This window comes from Meleagris gallopavo, chromosome 15 (genome assembly GCF_905368555.1).
Source record: "Meleagris gallopavo chromosome 15, MGAL_WU_HG_1.1, whole genome shotgun sequence".
NCBI lineage: Eukaryota > Metazoa > Chordata > Aves > Galliformes > Phasianidae > Meleagris > Meleagris gallopavo.
Window position 1 is genome coordinate 4,108,115 of NC_139418.1, and position 15,392 is coordinate 4,123,506.

A 15,392-nucleotide genomic window follows, 5' to 3' on the forward strand; every position below is an offset into this window, starting at 1 on the left:
AGCACTACTTTTCATTTCATGGAGAGGTGATATCTCATTTTTAGCTTGAAACCTTTTTTTTTTTTCTTCTCTCTAAAATATAAATTTTAAGGATAGATAATGATTTATTGCATGAAATTCAGTCATGTGGTTATCATAACTTTTTAATAGATACAGAGATAAGCTTTGTAGTCATGAAGCTGGATACACATGGCATTATTACTGTATCTCTACCAGATGAACGGAGCCTTTTTCTCTAGACCATTTTATACATTCAAGCATTATTTGCAAGCATTTGTGTCACATGTCATGTAAACCCCACATGCCCTCTAAATGTTTTCTTTCCTGATGTGTTTGCTCCACTCTCTGGGGTTCCTGCCATTGTTCTTTGTAGCTGTTGCACTCTCTGCTGCCCATTTGCCCCTGCTGGGCTCAGGTTGGGAAACCGTGTGTGTGTGTGTGTGTGTGTGTGTGTGTGCTGGCCTGCCAGGATCCCAGCGCTGGGCTTCATGTGTGAGAGGTTCAGCACTGGCACCCAAACACGTGCTTTCACCCAGAGAAAAGTTAGAGATCCATCTAACCCAGAGAAAAGTTAGAAGCAGAAAGTTTGGCCATGTTTTCTTGTTCATCCCCTGCCTTGCAGCTCTAACAACGTGCCAGCCATGCTGTCTGGCTGTCTCTCACAGCTCCGTCTTCGTGGCTTCATTCATTGCACACACTCTTGTAACACTTTTTCAGCATGAGAACATGTGTTTCCTTTAGAGGTAGTTGAATGACTTGGTAGTTATAGATAAAGCCTGAGATGAGAGCTGGATTCCTGCAAAAGGCAGTAAGAGAGCAAAGATAGAAAACTTAACCTTGTCCAATGAAAAATGGTGACTAAAATCTGAGCTAGTTTCATCTGGCTTCTCTTTTTGGCCACTGCGTTACACCACTGCATACATGACAAATACTGAAGAGACAAAATTATTTTATAGAGAGTAAGAGCTCTGACAAATCGAAGTAATGTTTAAATCTGAATAAATGCTTCTGCTGGCTGAGACCATTTTTTTCAATGTCTATGAGACCAGAGCAGCTGACCCAGTCTCTGTAATATGGTGCTTGGGAGGGGTGAGTGCCATGCAGAAGGCAGTGATGAGGGAACGGGAGTGGTGTTGCACATTCCTCAAGGAAATGCATGTCCAGCTGCTCTTGAATGCTGACTTTTACATTTTTCTGAAGTTGAATTTCTACATTCTCTGCATATCATTAGTTCTTCTCAGTGGATGTTGAACACTCTGCTCTGGGCATTGAAGAGCACAGCAAACCCAGCTTGAATATGCGGTCTGGCTGCTGGCCCATGTCATGTGCGTTTTATTCTATCTTCATGGATATACAAGGATATGCTGAACACCCACCTTTGGCTTTCTGTAGGGCTGTACGTGAGGTTTTTCCCAAACTTTGAACTAACATGTTGTCTTGGTAGGAAGCCATTGTTCAGACTCTGAACTCTAAAGCTCAGCCTCTCACAGGCTGCTATGTGTATGCAAAGAAACTGAACTTCTACTTTTACACACAGAGAAATGCATTAGCAGGTAAAGGGTCTTAAACATAGACATACTTAATTTCAAGATAACTAATAGTTCCTTTCCTTCTGCAAGGAAATTCTCATGCTTAAAGTTAAGCACAGAACTGAGTGCTTGGTTGTAGTGGGTGTCAGGAGTCAGGAGCCCTGCTCCTCGCAGGGAGCATTACACATGTGGGTGCCTTCCAGAGACATAGATTTAATTTATGGAGTAGAAGAACCAGGCTGTATTGAGTGTCAGGTGACATCTATAATGAGTATTTTCCTAATTTACTGAGCATCCTGCTACGTTCAGGTATTGTGCTGTATCTAGAGGTTTCTCTTACAGTAGTCCTGTGGATTATTTACATAGGCTAAACTTCATTGTTAGCATTAGCATGATTGGGCCTATAGGAACATGATTAAGGTTATTGTGCTTTTTCAACAAAAATCAATCTATGAGAGGAGCATTTTTTAGGAAAGCAGTGCACAGCATATGAAGCTTCTTAATAGAAGGCCTTGTGAGTAGCATGCCGGGTTTATTTGCTTGTTTTAGTGTATCTGGCAGAAAAATCAATATTATAGTGTAACTCAAATAAAAATAGGCAATATATAATACTTCTTGTAGAAGGAAAGAGAGAGGTGGTTCTCAAATTGCTCCTGCTTTCTCTTCATCTTTCTAGCATGTGCCAGCTTTATGCTTAATAAAGTATGCTTAATAAAGCCAACTGAAGTGTAAAGTACTTAGTCATGCAACCAGAGTTATATTTAACTCATCCTAAGTTCATTCCTCCTGAAATCCAGCATTCTTTCCATCTGAACAAAAAAATGCTAACGACCCACCAATTAAACAGCAATCTTGGAAGAAGTCACTGAAGCCACTCGGCAGCCACTTGGTTGTCTCAGCAGTCGGATGCACATAGCTGTTGTCACCTTGTGACACTGTTGTCACCCAACAAGGTGGTGGGAGAGGCAGAGCAAACATAAATAAATAAGTATGTATATAGTTACATAAATACATATTTAAAATATGCATGAACTGTCATGCTACAGAATCCCTTCTGGATGATTTTACATCCGGGTGTATGTCGGTATAGGAGATATTGCTGGAAGTTTTGCCAAATTCAGCATGTTCTCCAAAGATATGAGAGCGATGAGAAATCTTAGCTGCCTTTATGCCTGCTATGCTTTTTAGCAGACCTTCTATGCTACTTCATGCACTTAAATCATAAAAATCCCAATGTTCATTGGGACCAGACCAAGGGCAACTTCCCTTTGGTCTTCAGACACAAACTCATACCTGGGTCACTCAGTGTCAGCGGAGCAAACAGAGCCAGGAGTTTGCTCCGGTTTTTGTCTGTGATGCAGGCATTGTGCTTCCACATGAGTAGGTGCACGGGTGTATTTCTGTAGGTGTAACATTCAAGAGATCAGATGTCTGAAAATGTAAGCGCTAAATTTTACATTACCACTTACAACTGTAATTTTCTAACAAGAGAGGCAGATGCACCTGTACCGCTGCATCCCCACCTATTGTAATGCATATGCACGGGCAGGGAAACAAATGGGAGAAGCCCGCACTCCAGATATTAAATGAGACATTAGGAAGCAGCGTGGTGCTGTGAGTGTCCGTGTGCGGATGCTCCGTGTGGCGGCCGCACTCCCTGATGCAGTTAGGCAGGCTTTGCATTCGCTCAGATGTCTTTCAATAGAATGGGCTACCAGATGGGACCGGTAACAATGCGCGGAGGCATCGAACCACCACAGACATTTGGTGCTTAGAATAATAAAAAGACTATAAAATTAGATTAGTTGAGTCTAATTTGGAACTGGTGTATTCCCTGTTTGCTCTCACAGCTCTCGGGCAGATAAAGCTGAGAGATTTAGTACTGTCAGGACAGAGGACTCCAACTTCCAGTAAAAGAAGAAAAGGCATTGTGGGAGGTCACGGAGGGCAGCCCGGTGACCTCCAATGATTTACAGGCCTTTAGCTTAATGAAATTGTTTCACTGACATGACGGTAAAAGCTCATAATGGATTGGATGCCCTAATGTAATGAAATTACTCCCTTCTGCCTTTAAAAAAAAAAAAAAAAAAGGCGCAATTAATATTTACTGAGACCTGCCAGGCTCCGGCGCAGCGTGCGGCGCTGGCACAGCCACAGAGCCCCGCACCGCCTCGGGGACACCCGGCCCCGCTCCGGGCGGCTCTGCCCTCCCTCACCCTCTCCCTTCCTCTCCGCAGGCAGCTGGACAACAACCAGATCAGCTGCATCGAGGATGGAGCTTTCCGCGCCCTGCGCGACTTGGAGATCCTGTGAGTCGGGGCTGTGCGGGGCGCCGGGGGGTGGGGGGCTGTTAGTGCTGCAGTGCTGGGGGAGCGGGCTGGGGCGGCCGCAGCGCGGGGAGCGGAGCGGCACCGCTGGGGGCACCGCAACGGGCGGCACCGCGGATCCGCGCCGGCGGTCGGAGCGCTGAGCGGCGGCCCGGGGGACGCGGGGCCGGGGCCGGGGAGGGGAACGGGTTCGCATGGAGCGATGTCTGACAGCGGACACGGACAAATAGCTGCTGAAAGGTGTCGGTGTGCGGGAGGGAGGATGGCGGGGGCTCGGTTGGGTCGCTCGGTGCTGGCGCCGGCTTCTGGGGAGGAACCTGCTCCGAGGGCTGAAATACAGGCACGCTGAGCTCGGGGCTGCTGCAAACTTTACACGTTGACTGCTAAAGCTGCAAACAGAAAAGAAAAAAGAAAAAAGAAAAAAAAAGATTTGACAACGAAATCTGCCTCTGTCAGAGAAAAAACGTGAGATTTACAGCGCTGTTGTCATGTGAAACCCTGCGTTACCAGAGCTCTGTATCGAGCAGGTAACTTGCTCATTGTTAACAGGTACTTGTTCACATACAGACCTCTTCTGCGTTACAGTTTGAGCAGAGGAATGGATAAAGGCTTTTCTGAAAGTTGATGCTGCAAAGCTGAAAGTGTTAATGCCAGAGAGGACCCAGTTCTGAGGCAGAAGGGATGGGAGCTGGGGCAGGGGGACGGGAGCATTCCTGGGGTCAGACCTTTCCATCAGAGTGATGCTGGTGCTGCCCCAGAGCCGAATGGCCTGTGCTAAATGCTGTGGGGAAGGCTGCTCAGACTGCTGCCAGCACTGCCCTAAAGTGGTACGAGATAGCAGGGGGGTTAAGGTGTGTGCATCACACAGACCTGGCACCTACAGGCACCAGGGCCGGCACAGTGCCCGTGGCTGCCGTGTACCAGCAGCACTAAGGCCATAGTGATGGCGTTGTGCAGTGCACCAAAGCTCTTTCGAATGTTTGTGGGATAATAAAGGGAATTCTGCCCCATGGGCTCTGGCCACCACGGACAGAGGCTCAAAGGATGATTTCTGCCTTCAGTGCCAGCAGATGTGGGTTCAGTTGCTGCTGTACTGGGGAGCTGTGCCCGTGCCTGTCTGCCATAACAACCCCAGTACCTGTGGTCCCGCTCTCCCAGGCTGGGACATCTTTATCAGTCAGAGACTGTGTGTTGCTCATATCAAGATAACAGGAGGACCTGAGGAGTATCATTCAAATTCTATATTAGCAGCCCTTTTTAAGGAAAACCAATGAGTTAAAAGCAGTGAATAACGTTTTCTCTGCCTATATCATAGAATGAAAGGAAGAAAAAAAATGGCTCGTTTGTTTGTTTGTTTGTTGTGATGGACTGCTTTTCCATATCCAGGAAGGGCAAATCAGTCCTCCAGTGACTGCAGCCTGTGCTAGAACTCTACTACAACAGGCTGGGCGGTACTTGGAACCTTTGTTCGTACTACACCAAGTTCTGTAGGCTCTGAAATAGTTGCTGGGAACACATTCCTTCTCAAGGATGTCAAGTTAGTTTATTTACTCCTCTGTTTGCAATTGGCTACTTCCATACCATATACTTGTGGGTGGGAGAAGAGAAGGCTTTCTGTTTACTCTATAAAATACATCATCGTCAGATCTTGAATGCATCTTTAATTTTCAGCACGCACATACTGCTACAGGAAAAATCAATCTCATTCTAAATAAGATGAGAAAATAGATTGATAGTATCTAGTTATTTTTCTCAGTCACAAAATTTGAGTAGAGTACTTCAAACTTAATTTGAAGTGTTGTTTTTTTTTTCCCAAGGCATTTAAATCTCTAGCAAAAGACATTTGCCTAATGCACTAGAGGATATCACATCTTCAGTTGTAAAACAGACATAAATGCTAAAAAATTAGAGCAATTTGAGCCATCAAAGAATATCACCAAGCGAAACCAAAAGACATCAAGATAACATTTCAGAGAAGAGCTTGCCACTGTATTTTATGGAGAAATATTTTGACTCATAATGCAATGCGTAGAAAATATCATTCTGGCAAAAAAAAAAAGAAAGAAAGAAAGAAAAGTTATCTGTCTGAGCAGTTCGCAAGGGCACCCAATTATTTACTTCTTTATCTTCCTGAAATCATGTGACCTTTATGATATCAAACATATTTCTGCACCTTTCGTCTGCATTCCTACCGGTCTGCAGAATTCTGCAGTTCTGTAGATTACCTAGGGAAGAGCTAGAATGCATAATATTACCCAGAAAATACATAAACACCTTTAAAAGCACTTCAGTTTCCAGTTTAAATTTCTCATTCCACTTGAATTCCTCAGAAAACGTGACTGTAAGGATCTTAGTGATTTGGTAAACGTAGCAACAGAAGGAAATTGCATTTTTTCTTTAAAGTAGAGAGCACTCTGTGGTCCATTTTATTTATGTCCACTTCTCAAGCAAGCAGTCTTCACTTACAGCTTCTATTGTATTTTTTCCTGGGTTCTAAGTTCCTATACCGACAAATAGTACTGAGGCAGAGATTCAGAAATTCATGACTAATTTCAGTACTTTAAGCAGGGCACTGAGCTGCTGACTTCACCTGCTTGCTGGGTCAGGGCCAGGTACTGGCACCCCACGTTAGCACTCTTCTGATCACATCTCTTTGACCTTCAGTGTTTCAGAGGTCCCGAAAGGTGTCTCTGATCCTAGGATCTGACCTATGTAGACCATAACACACGCTAAGTGTTATTGGTGACTGTGAGTTGGGGATTAAAAAGCTGTGAAAATGTTGCAGTAAAATGCTTTCTGCTTTCTGCTGGTTGTCTTTGCCTCTGCAGCAAGGTGAAGATGGTGTCTGAGAAATGGCAACCGACTTAAACGTTTCTTCATAGTCGTGGATAGGGACTGGTTTTATTCCTTTTTGCATCAGATCTTCTGTGTAGCTCCCCACAAAGGTTTTGTTTCCAATATGTTGACAAGTAGGGATTTCTCCTGTTGACATCCCTCCTTTTCCTCCTTACAGTAATAGGGTTAAACATACTTCACTGGGCTTGTTCTCACATTCACACAGAAAAGGTGTGTGCAGCCAACAAACAGCAACAGCATGTAGAAGGGGGAACACGGGTTATTAATTAACGAAATAGCCTGCAGAAAAGTTGAAGAAAATTGGTGTGAAACTTTCAAATATTTAAGTGTTGGTTTTAGAAGAAGACTTTCTGCTGTGTTCAATTTTTAGTTGCGTCCTGCGGCAAGATCTGCAATAACCACGTTGTTGAGAAATGTTTGTCAGTGTAGCTGAAAGCAAGTTAAGATTATTTTTTTAAAAGAATAATTGCCCAGTATTCCTTATGGGATGTGGCAGTGAGATATCCTTTGTAGATTAGAAATTTGTTACTCTATATCTTCATATCCAAATGTTCAGCATTACCATGCATAAAAGATAAAAGTTCCTCCAGAACTCAGAACTTCCCCCTTTCCCTTCAGTCCTATTGGATTTGTGGATAAGAGGAGGTAATTTCTGGGTGGTTCAGAAAGCCCAGTCAAACTGGATAAGCCATTAAGACTGAGCAAATGGCCATGCTACCGTCATTAGGCTGGAGGCTGGAAGTGCTGAGCACTACGTGGTTATTAGGATCCATTTCTCAGTAAGATACAGAACTCAATTTAGCAAAAAACAAAACCAAACAAAACAAACAAACAAAAAAAAAACAGAAACCACCAATTTTTAATTTATTTCTTGTTGGTTGTCCTCACTGGAATGGCTTGAAAACAGTGTGGTGACAGAGTATTAATGCTATTGAGCAGGATAGAAGGAATTGAGTCATTGTTGACAATTTACCTGGAGTGTTTTCCTGGTTTTGTACTGTAAAAGCTGTTGTTTTTCCTGCTTTATGATGACTGCTAAAAAGGACTCGAGCCTGAACATGCTTTTTCATTGCAGTTCTTCAGCAAAAAAAATCACAAACCAAAAATGTTACCAGAGCAAGAGCTAATCTGAAGAGGATTGCTGACACAGTTTTATTAAAGAAGACAAATAAGTTCTTGCTGGATGGAGCTAGTACAGAGGAACTTGGAGTTTTACTTGTTGTCAGTCACAACGTTTTGGGTCTTTTATATCTTCCATAGCTTGAAAAATCACCTTCCCAAAATTTCACTTGCTTTTTGAAGTGAATGAGCATTGACTCAGCCTTTAAGAGTCCACAGCAACAAACCGTGCTTGTAGGAATCCATCAGTCAACTCTGGGCACTGTAGTGGGAAAAATCGTGGTGATTCACTTACAGGTAAAACTGAAGAAGTTCGGATGCAGTCATCCATATGTCAGCAATGGTTTGAAACCGTGCCTTAAATTCCAAGTGAGTCCTAAATATTTGATTTAAAAACAAATAAATAAATGGTTGTAATGAAAACACCTCACCTTCCATCTCTGAGATCTTAAAACAAAGACAATCAGAGTCTTAGAAATTACAGTGCTGTATCAGCCCTTGAGTACATCCTTTCCCCCCAAGCCGCGCTGTGTGGGACGCGTGTGATCCGTATAAAACTCCATTCCTAGCAAGCACCTTACAGTGCTCAGTCATGCTTTTATTGTCTCTCCCATGCATTCCTGTTATAAAGGATTGTGTTTCATAAAAACTTTAGTCATCATTGAAATTTCAGATAAAATTGCCATAGATGTGTGTGCTTATAATACACACTGCTTTTTGTCCTAGCAAGCTTTTCAGAACCTTTATAAAAATGAATCGTTATTTTGTGTTACAGACAGGCTTTAATTGTTTCCTCTTGTTGTCTTCTGTGTGCCGAACTCAGTTATAGGATCAGTTTTACTTATTCCCGAAATGCTATTTTGGGCATGTCTTAACTAGGTAGAAGATCTTTATTTGCTTTCCCAACATGGAGAGTCAGGGAGCTAAAGTCATGACATAATTCTAAATATATGAGATGTCATTGCTTAATGAAAGCCTGAAAATGCCACACAAATGTGATTTCCTTCTATTCTCCTGGAAATTATGATTTGTTGAAGCAATCAGGATCAAATCTGAACTCTGTAAGTGGTGTTCGTATAGCTGATACTGAAATACCTAAATATAATAATGAAAATAGGAATTTAAATGAAATGTTGTGCATAGCTGTTTTATTCATTCGTAGCTGAGTAGAGTAAAATTAGAATGATTAGATTGTTTGGTCTTTTTTTTTTTTTTTAACCTAAGGATATATGTTAGCTTAAATATATATAAATTAATAAAACAAATTAAAAATCTTTACTTATTTCCTCAGTCAGCATGTACCTAATGTGTGCTAAAAACCAAATTGAAATAGTTATTGGCTACATGTGAATAATTGAATTGTCTGCCCAGCGGTAGAAATCCCCGAAACACAGAATGGAGCTTGGATTTTCTAAGAGTATCCCCAGTTTCCTGTGTGCAGGTTGTACCACAGGAGGTCACGTTATGTCAGAGGAAGAAGAAAAGTCGCTTTGGCAATCGAGAAAGGGTTCACCCAAAGTACAGAGGTATCAGTGGACAAAGGATAATTTCCAGTTTTCTTTACTCCATTCTTCATCCAACTGTCCAGTGTTCTGTATCCTTCCCATTCTTCCTGGCTCCTGTGTCGCTATACATCTATATAGGAATGAGAAAGGTTCCTGATGTACTTAGCTGTTATTTTCAGTTTTCTTTTATATAAATAAGTTGAAGATAAAGATTAGCTATAGAAAGGCCTTTTTCTGGAGAACTTTTAGAAAGTACTGCACCCAACGGACCCTGAAGAAATGAGATAAATAGTTAACATGGATAGATGTGGAAAGATGGGGTGCTTACACAGTTGCTGGATAAGAAATGTTTTTATTTGCTGATCTATTTCAGTGGGAGATCTGGCATCATTGCTCAAGATATGGAAATGAAATCTGAGATAACCTCTGTTCTACAGCATATTACAAAATGTGAGGTTGGAAGTACAGCATAGTGAACAGAACACTATCCAGATGGCACCATGGTGACAGGCTTTATATCAAAGACCAGCTGAGATAAAATAAGAGCGGGCAATCAAGGGCCTCTGAAAATCACTGATGCCTGTTACAGATGTAATGTAACTCTCTCTATAAGGGGAGAATATATTTGCATAAATTCATTGATCTATGATTTTGCTAATCCTGCAGTATGTGCTGGGCATGCCCCAGCAAATTGATGAACATTTCTATCAGACCTCAGTGTGGATGCTATATTATATTACATATTTAGAAAAGTGATGTTTCCCTCCTGGAGCATATGTAGTATTCGAATGCTCTGCTTGTTCTCCCTTCCTGCTCCCATTAGGTTGGAGTTGTTTTTTTTTTTTCTTTGAGAATAGCCTGGAGCCCTGCAGACTGCAGAACTTATCAAGATAAGAGCAGTGCCAGGTTAGAATTATTAGATTCATGAATCACTGACCAATATGCTTTTTGAGAAAGCCCAGGTTTACGGCTTGCCTTGTGTAAGTCCTTTATTGGTGCTGCAGTCACTGATCTGAGAGACGCCAAAGTCAAAACTCCAGGAGACACAGGGATTTCTGGCAAACCTTTCCTCCATGGTATTAATTGATTCATTTGCATGCTCTGCTCATTTTGTGACCTGCCCTGCCTCCCCTTTGACTAATACAGTTCCTTTGTCAGTAATATAAAAGATGTAGAACAAGCATTTTGACTGCTGAAAGTCAAATGAATGTGAACGACTTAATCCCGAAGACACTCAACTGTGTATTTAATGCAGATATGCAGCCAAACACCTTATCCAGAAGCTAAGCAGAAGACTGTGATGGGAACAAAGCTCCTTGCAGATAAAATTGAGCTGATAATGGAGTTACGAAGGGAAGTAACAAATTCCAGAGAGATGACTAGGCACTTTATGCCATAACTTGCAATTCGTTCTTTGCATGGCTCCCCAAAGAAGCTGAATGACCATACTATGATAGCTGGCTCTTGCTGGCATTAATAAGGCATTTTGGTGGGGAGAGGAAACTGAATGCCCGTGTGGCACAGCCTTTGGCACACCAACTCCAAAGATACCAGGGTGTCCCCAGCCCTTCCAAGACACTGAGCCCAAAGCTGGTGGTGAATGATGGAACTGCTGCTGATCTGGGATCAGTCGACACAATAACAATTAAAAAAAAAATAATAATAGCATGCAAAGATGGTCTTCTTTTGTTCTCTATGCAGTTAAAGGTGTGTTTTATGACCTATAGGGGAATGAATGGTTTGCTTGTTTCAGAGGCTACATTTGCCTCTTGTGCTGGTAGAACAAAGAGAACTGAGCTCTATCAGTCTTTATACAGGAGAGGGCTCAAGAACACAGTTTCTCTGGAAATGGAGAGTGCAGTTTTGATGAGAGCTCTGTGTACCAAATTGTTAGTATGCCACGTTGTCTAATGTGTAACCTTGAAATGCAGTTACTGGGACCAGGGTAGTATGCGTTACTTATTATTAGTGTTTTCCAGCATTTTTAGTTTGGGCAGTAATATTGTATCTGTAGTAAACTGGAATGATATGTAGATGTCTGGCTTGGAAATAAAGTAGATAATTATGTTAGCATCTAAAAAGTACATACATAGAAACTTCTGTCCTAAAACCAAATAGTGCATTTTTTTCTTGCCATTCATAAGGTTATGCATAAAATACAGTTACATATTGTGAATGTGCAACACGCACAGGTTGAAAAGAACATATATGTTTTAATTAGACTTGGTTATTGTGGTTATATATATGGAAAATAATTTTCAAAACTTGAAAGGTCTATATTTAGACTTTTTTGTATATCGTTTCCAGTTCTGCTTAACAAACAAGAAAATTTAAGAGTTGCATAAAGAATAAAACTGTGAAATGATTTTAAAGTACTTTGGAGTCAAATAATCCCAATTTCTATGTTATTTGTGTTATCATAAATGAAGCAACTTTACGCTAAGTGATTTGATGCTTCTGAAGTTGCATTGCATTTGTTGGGTTTCTGTTTTGGGTGGGCGATCTGGGGGTGTTTCAGTACATAGGCGTGATGCTGGCCACGCTGAGGCCATCTGCAGTGCCTAAGTAGCAAGATATTTTCAAACACTGTAACGGTGCCCAGGAATCTTTTGTTGTAACGTAGCATGTTGCTTTTGAGTAGTTCGGAGATACCTCAGAAATGAGTGTGGTCACTTGAAAGGGTCAAGTGAGGTGACCTCATAAAGCCACAGAGGGAAATAAGGAACACTAGTGCCTTTTAAAAATGGCGCACGTCGCTTCACGGTGGTGGCCGGTGCGGGCTGTCAGCGCTTTGAATGGCAGACAGCAGCTGAATGTGGAGGATAGGTTGATGGAACGGCCGTGAGGAAGATACTGGAGCATACACCAAACAAGGTCTTTGATCACCAAATTGGCTCAGGTTTGCCGTTGCATCTTTTGCCACCACGATTGTAGATAGCGTGTGTCACCAAAGTGCTGCGTTGGTGGTGCAGGGAGAAAGGAGGGTGGGGAGGCAGCTCTCACTCGTGGCTTCCAGCCTTGGACTTGCTCCCGTGATGGCGGAACTGCCGCATTGCAGCAGCCCCGCGCCTGAAGGCCGCCCGCAGCCTGCTGCTGCGAGGGGCTGCAGCTGGGCGGGCTCTGGGAGGGGGGGCCCACGAGCACCCCCCGGCTGCTGACTGGCTCCTTGGGCAATTCCAGCCATGTCTTAAAAGGCTTGGGTCTCCCCATCTGCGGCTAGGGCGTCAGAAACCCGGCGAGGAGCCTCAGCTGATACTTAGGCTGAAATAGTTAGGGCAGACCATCCGCAATGGTCTTTTATTTGGTATGGGTACAGATATTCCAGGGTAACACTCATATATGGGGAGCAGTTAACTCCTTTTATTTAGCTGCTGTAGAACGCGCTTGTAGAATGTTCCCGAACAGACCACGAGCGCTTTGAATTTTTTTCGTGTCTGTTTTATTTTGCACTTTTTCACTCAATGGACAGAACGCCATTGTCACACTGTGAGTATTTGATATTCAAATTGTTATGGTTTCTTACCTTGATTGTGTATGCATGCATGAATATAAGCAGGTATTGTTGCTCCTCATGGGCAGGTGGTGTTTGGGAGAAGTTTAAAAGTTTGAAAGGTAGATGTTTTTAAACAAATGGATGTTTTCTTGTGCAACCCACAGAAATGCTGTCTAATGTTTTATTAAAAGAAAAACTTGATGTTTAATTCCTGATGGAAAGCAGATCCCTTTCCAGCTTCAGCAAGAGATATGTAACTGCCCTTGTCTAGGAACTACGTGTTGGCTTTGTTCTTTCAAAACCTTTCTTTTATCTATAAAAGGTAATTTTTGGTGAACAGTTGTTCATGCATGCTGGTCTGAGTCCACAGAATGTGTATATCACACATTCCCTATTTCATTCACCAGGATTTATATTAGACTGTATATTAATCCTAACTTTCACCACGTATGAGTTGCAGTTAGGGGCATTGTGTACTGTTAGCATCTAAAATTATTCTGCTAATGCGTATCTGCGTCTCTCCCATTTTGGGGTGGGGATTTTGGTAGTAGAGATGTAAGTTCCTTCTTTGAAATATTTGCTTCTTTTCCTTCCTCTGATGGCTGTTGGAAGAGGAGATGGGCTGTGCAGCCCCTCGCAGCCCTCTGTCATGTTATTGGTGCTCTTACGGGTCTCCTCATGCTGCCCTCGCAGTGCTACTGGCCATGGGGTGGAGATGGCGGGTGCAGGAACCAGGGGCAGCTCTGGCAAGGTGTGAGGGGTGTCAAGTCCATGCAGGATCTGTAGTCTGCCACTACAGGCCCACAGAAACGTGGGGTTCTGGTAGCCCATGTCCCATGGATGCTAGACACCTGCTTTCTAAGAGGCTCTTGTAAAGTCTTTTGCATTGACACCAAACTGCTACCAGTGCCATTTCTACTCACTGCTATACGTGTACCTCCTGAGCACATGAGCACACTGAGGGTCCCTCCCCCGGTCCTAGTGGCCAGCATGGGACTTGCAGGGAGCCGCAGTGCCGCATTGCGGCAGTTCACCAAGTGACACCAGGCTGGTACAGCGGGAATCCCACAGATAGGATGTTGTCACATGGCCCCTTTCACTGGATTCACGAGTCCTTTTTCTTGTCGCTTTCTCTACATATGAGCAGACAACCATTGTAGGTCCATTGAACTGTCTTTTCTGTTTCTGGGTATGTTATGTTTGCTATAGTAGGGAAACGTATCCACTTCAGTTAAAATACAGGAGTGATACTGTTTTTTTCTGATCCAAATTTGATCCATTTTGTAAGAATTTCTTTCAGTGGAGGTCCTGTAAGGAAACCACAGCAATCAGCCGACTCAGTGCTGAAACCTTCTACCTTGGTGATAGCAATCTCCATCATCAAATGCCTTCAGCCTGAACAAATGGCAAAAGTTACTTGCTTCTTTCATATTGTAGAGTTGGATAGTGTTAGTTTGAATTAGCCTATGTGTATAAAGCTGCTCTAGCATCAGAAAGGACTAACTAGAAGCAACTGATCCAGGAGGAAGCTAGAAATTTGTTTTATTTTGCCAAAGTGCAGATGCATTAAACTCTGTCTTGATTCTTTTTCATCATTTCCGTAAATACGCACCAGTAGGCTTGCAAAATTCTATATGCATAAAGAACCAATCCAGTTTCCATTGATTTTGACACAGAACCTATAAAATGCAGTATCTGACAAGCATGCGGTTGTGCAAAACTAAGATCCATATTTAATAAGAGATCTTTGTATAGCCTGAAAAAAGTATCCATTTAAACACTAATTTCTATTACAAGTATATGTTTCTGTTATTATTTTAATTATACTAATTCGTCAAGCAATGGATTTTCAAATGAACTACAAATTCTAGGTGCTAAAATTGATTTGATATTGAATGCAGTTATATTTTTGATCCCTGTAGCTCTGATGAAAATCTGTGTCTAGCAGACTAAGTGGACTGCAAGAACTAGATTCAGAACATGCTAAAATCAGCACTCAGTCAGTGGTCGTTGATCACAGAATTGTTGAATGGCCTGGGTTGAAAAGGACCTCAAAGAACATGTAGTTTCAACCCCTGCCATGGGCAGAGTTGCCAACCATCAGACCAGGCTGCCCAGAGCCACATCCAGCCTGGTTCTTCATATTGTGATATTTGGATTTATTTCCCGTGTATCAGTCGTGTAAATCAAAACCACCCTGATGTTGTAGAGCATTTATTCACTGTTTGAAGAAAATGGTAGAGGTAGCTGTGGCTTAGAGCCACTGTCATCATTCCCAATACGATGCAATGAAAAATGTGTAGGCTTTGGGCAAACACTTGAGAAAATTTTCTGATTCAAAAAATAAGTAAAGGCAGTATTTCTTGTGTCATTTTTTACTCTAGAAAAATAGTCCATTGGAGAATGCTCAATTTAAAATAAAACAGTGGCTGAGTAGTTTTAGCTTGTGTTCTTTTGTCTTTGCTTGTTTTGATATTTTTACAAGAAAAAAATCCATTCAGGCTGTATTGAATCTGTATTTCCTGTGTAGAATTCAAAGATGCTGCAAAAGATTGAAAAGCTG

At 42.3% G+C, this 15,392-nt stretch overlaps 1 protein-coding gene across 5 annotated transcripts in view; it reads left to right on the forward strand.

Moving 5' to 3' along the window:
- SLIT3 (slit guidance ligand 3) overlaps positions 1–15,392 on the forward strand; it is a 484,215-nt gene that overhangs the window by 278,116 nt on the left and 190,707 nt on the right. For all 5 annotated transcript variants that reach the window (XM_085236326.1, XM_085236325.1, XM_085236329.1 and 2 more), the window contains one exon: positions 3,767–3,838. In XM_085236326.1, the coding sequence (XP_085092452.1) occupies positions 3,767–3,838 (72 nt within the window). The remainder of the gene's footprint in view (positions 1–3,766; positions 3,839–15,392) is intronic.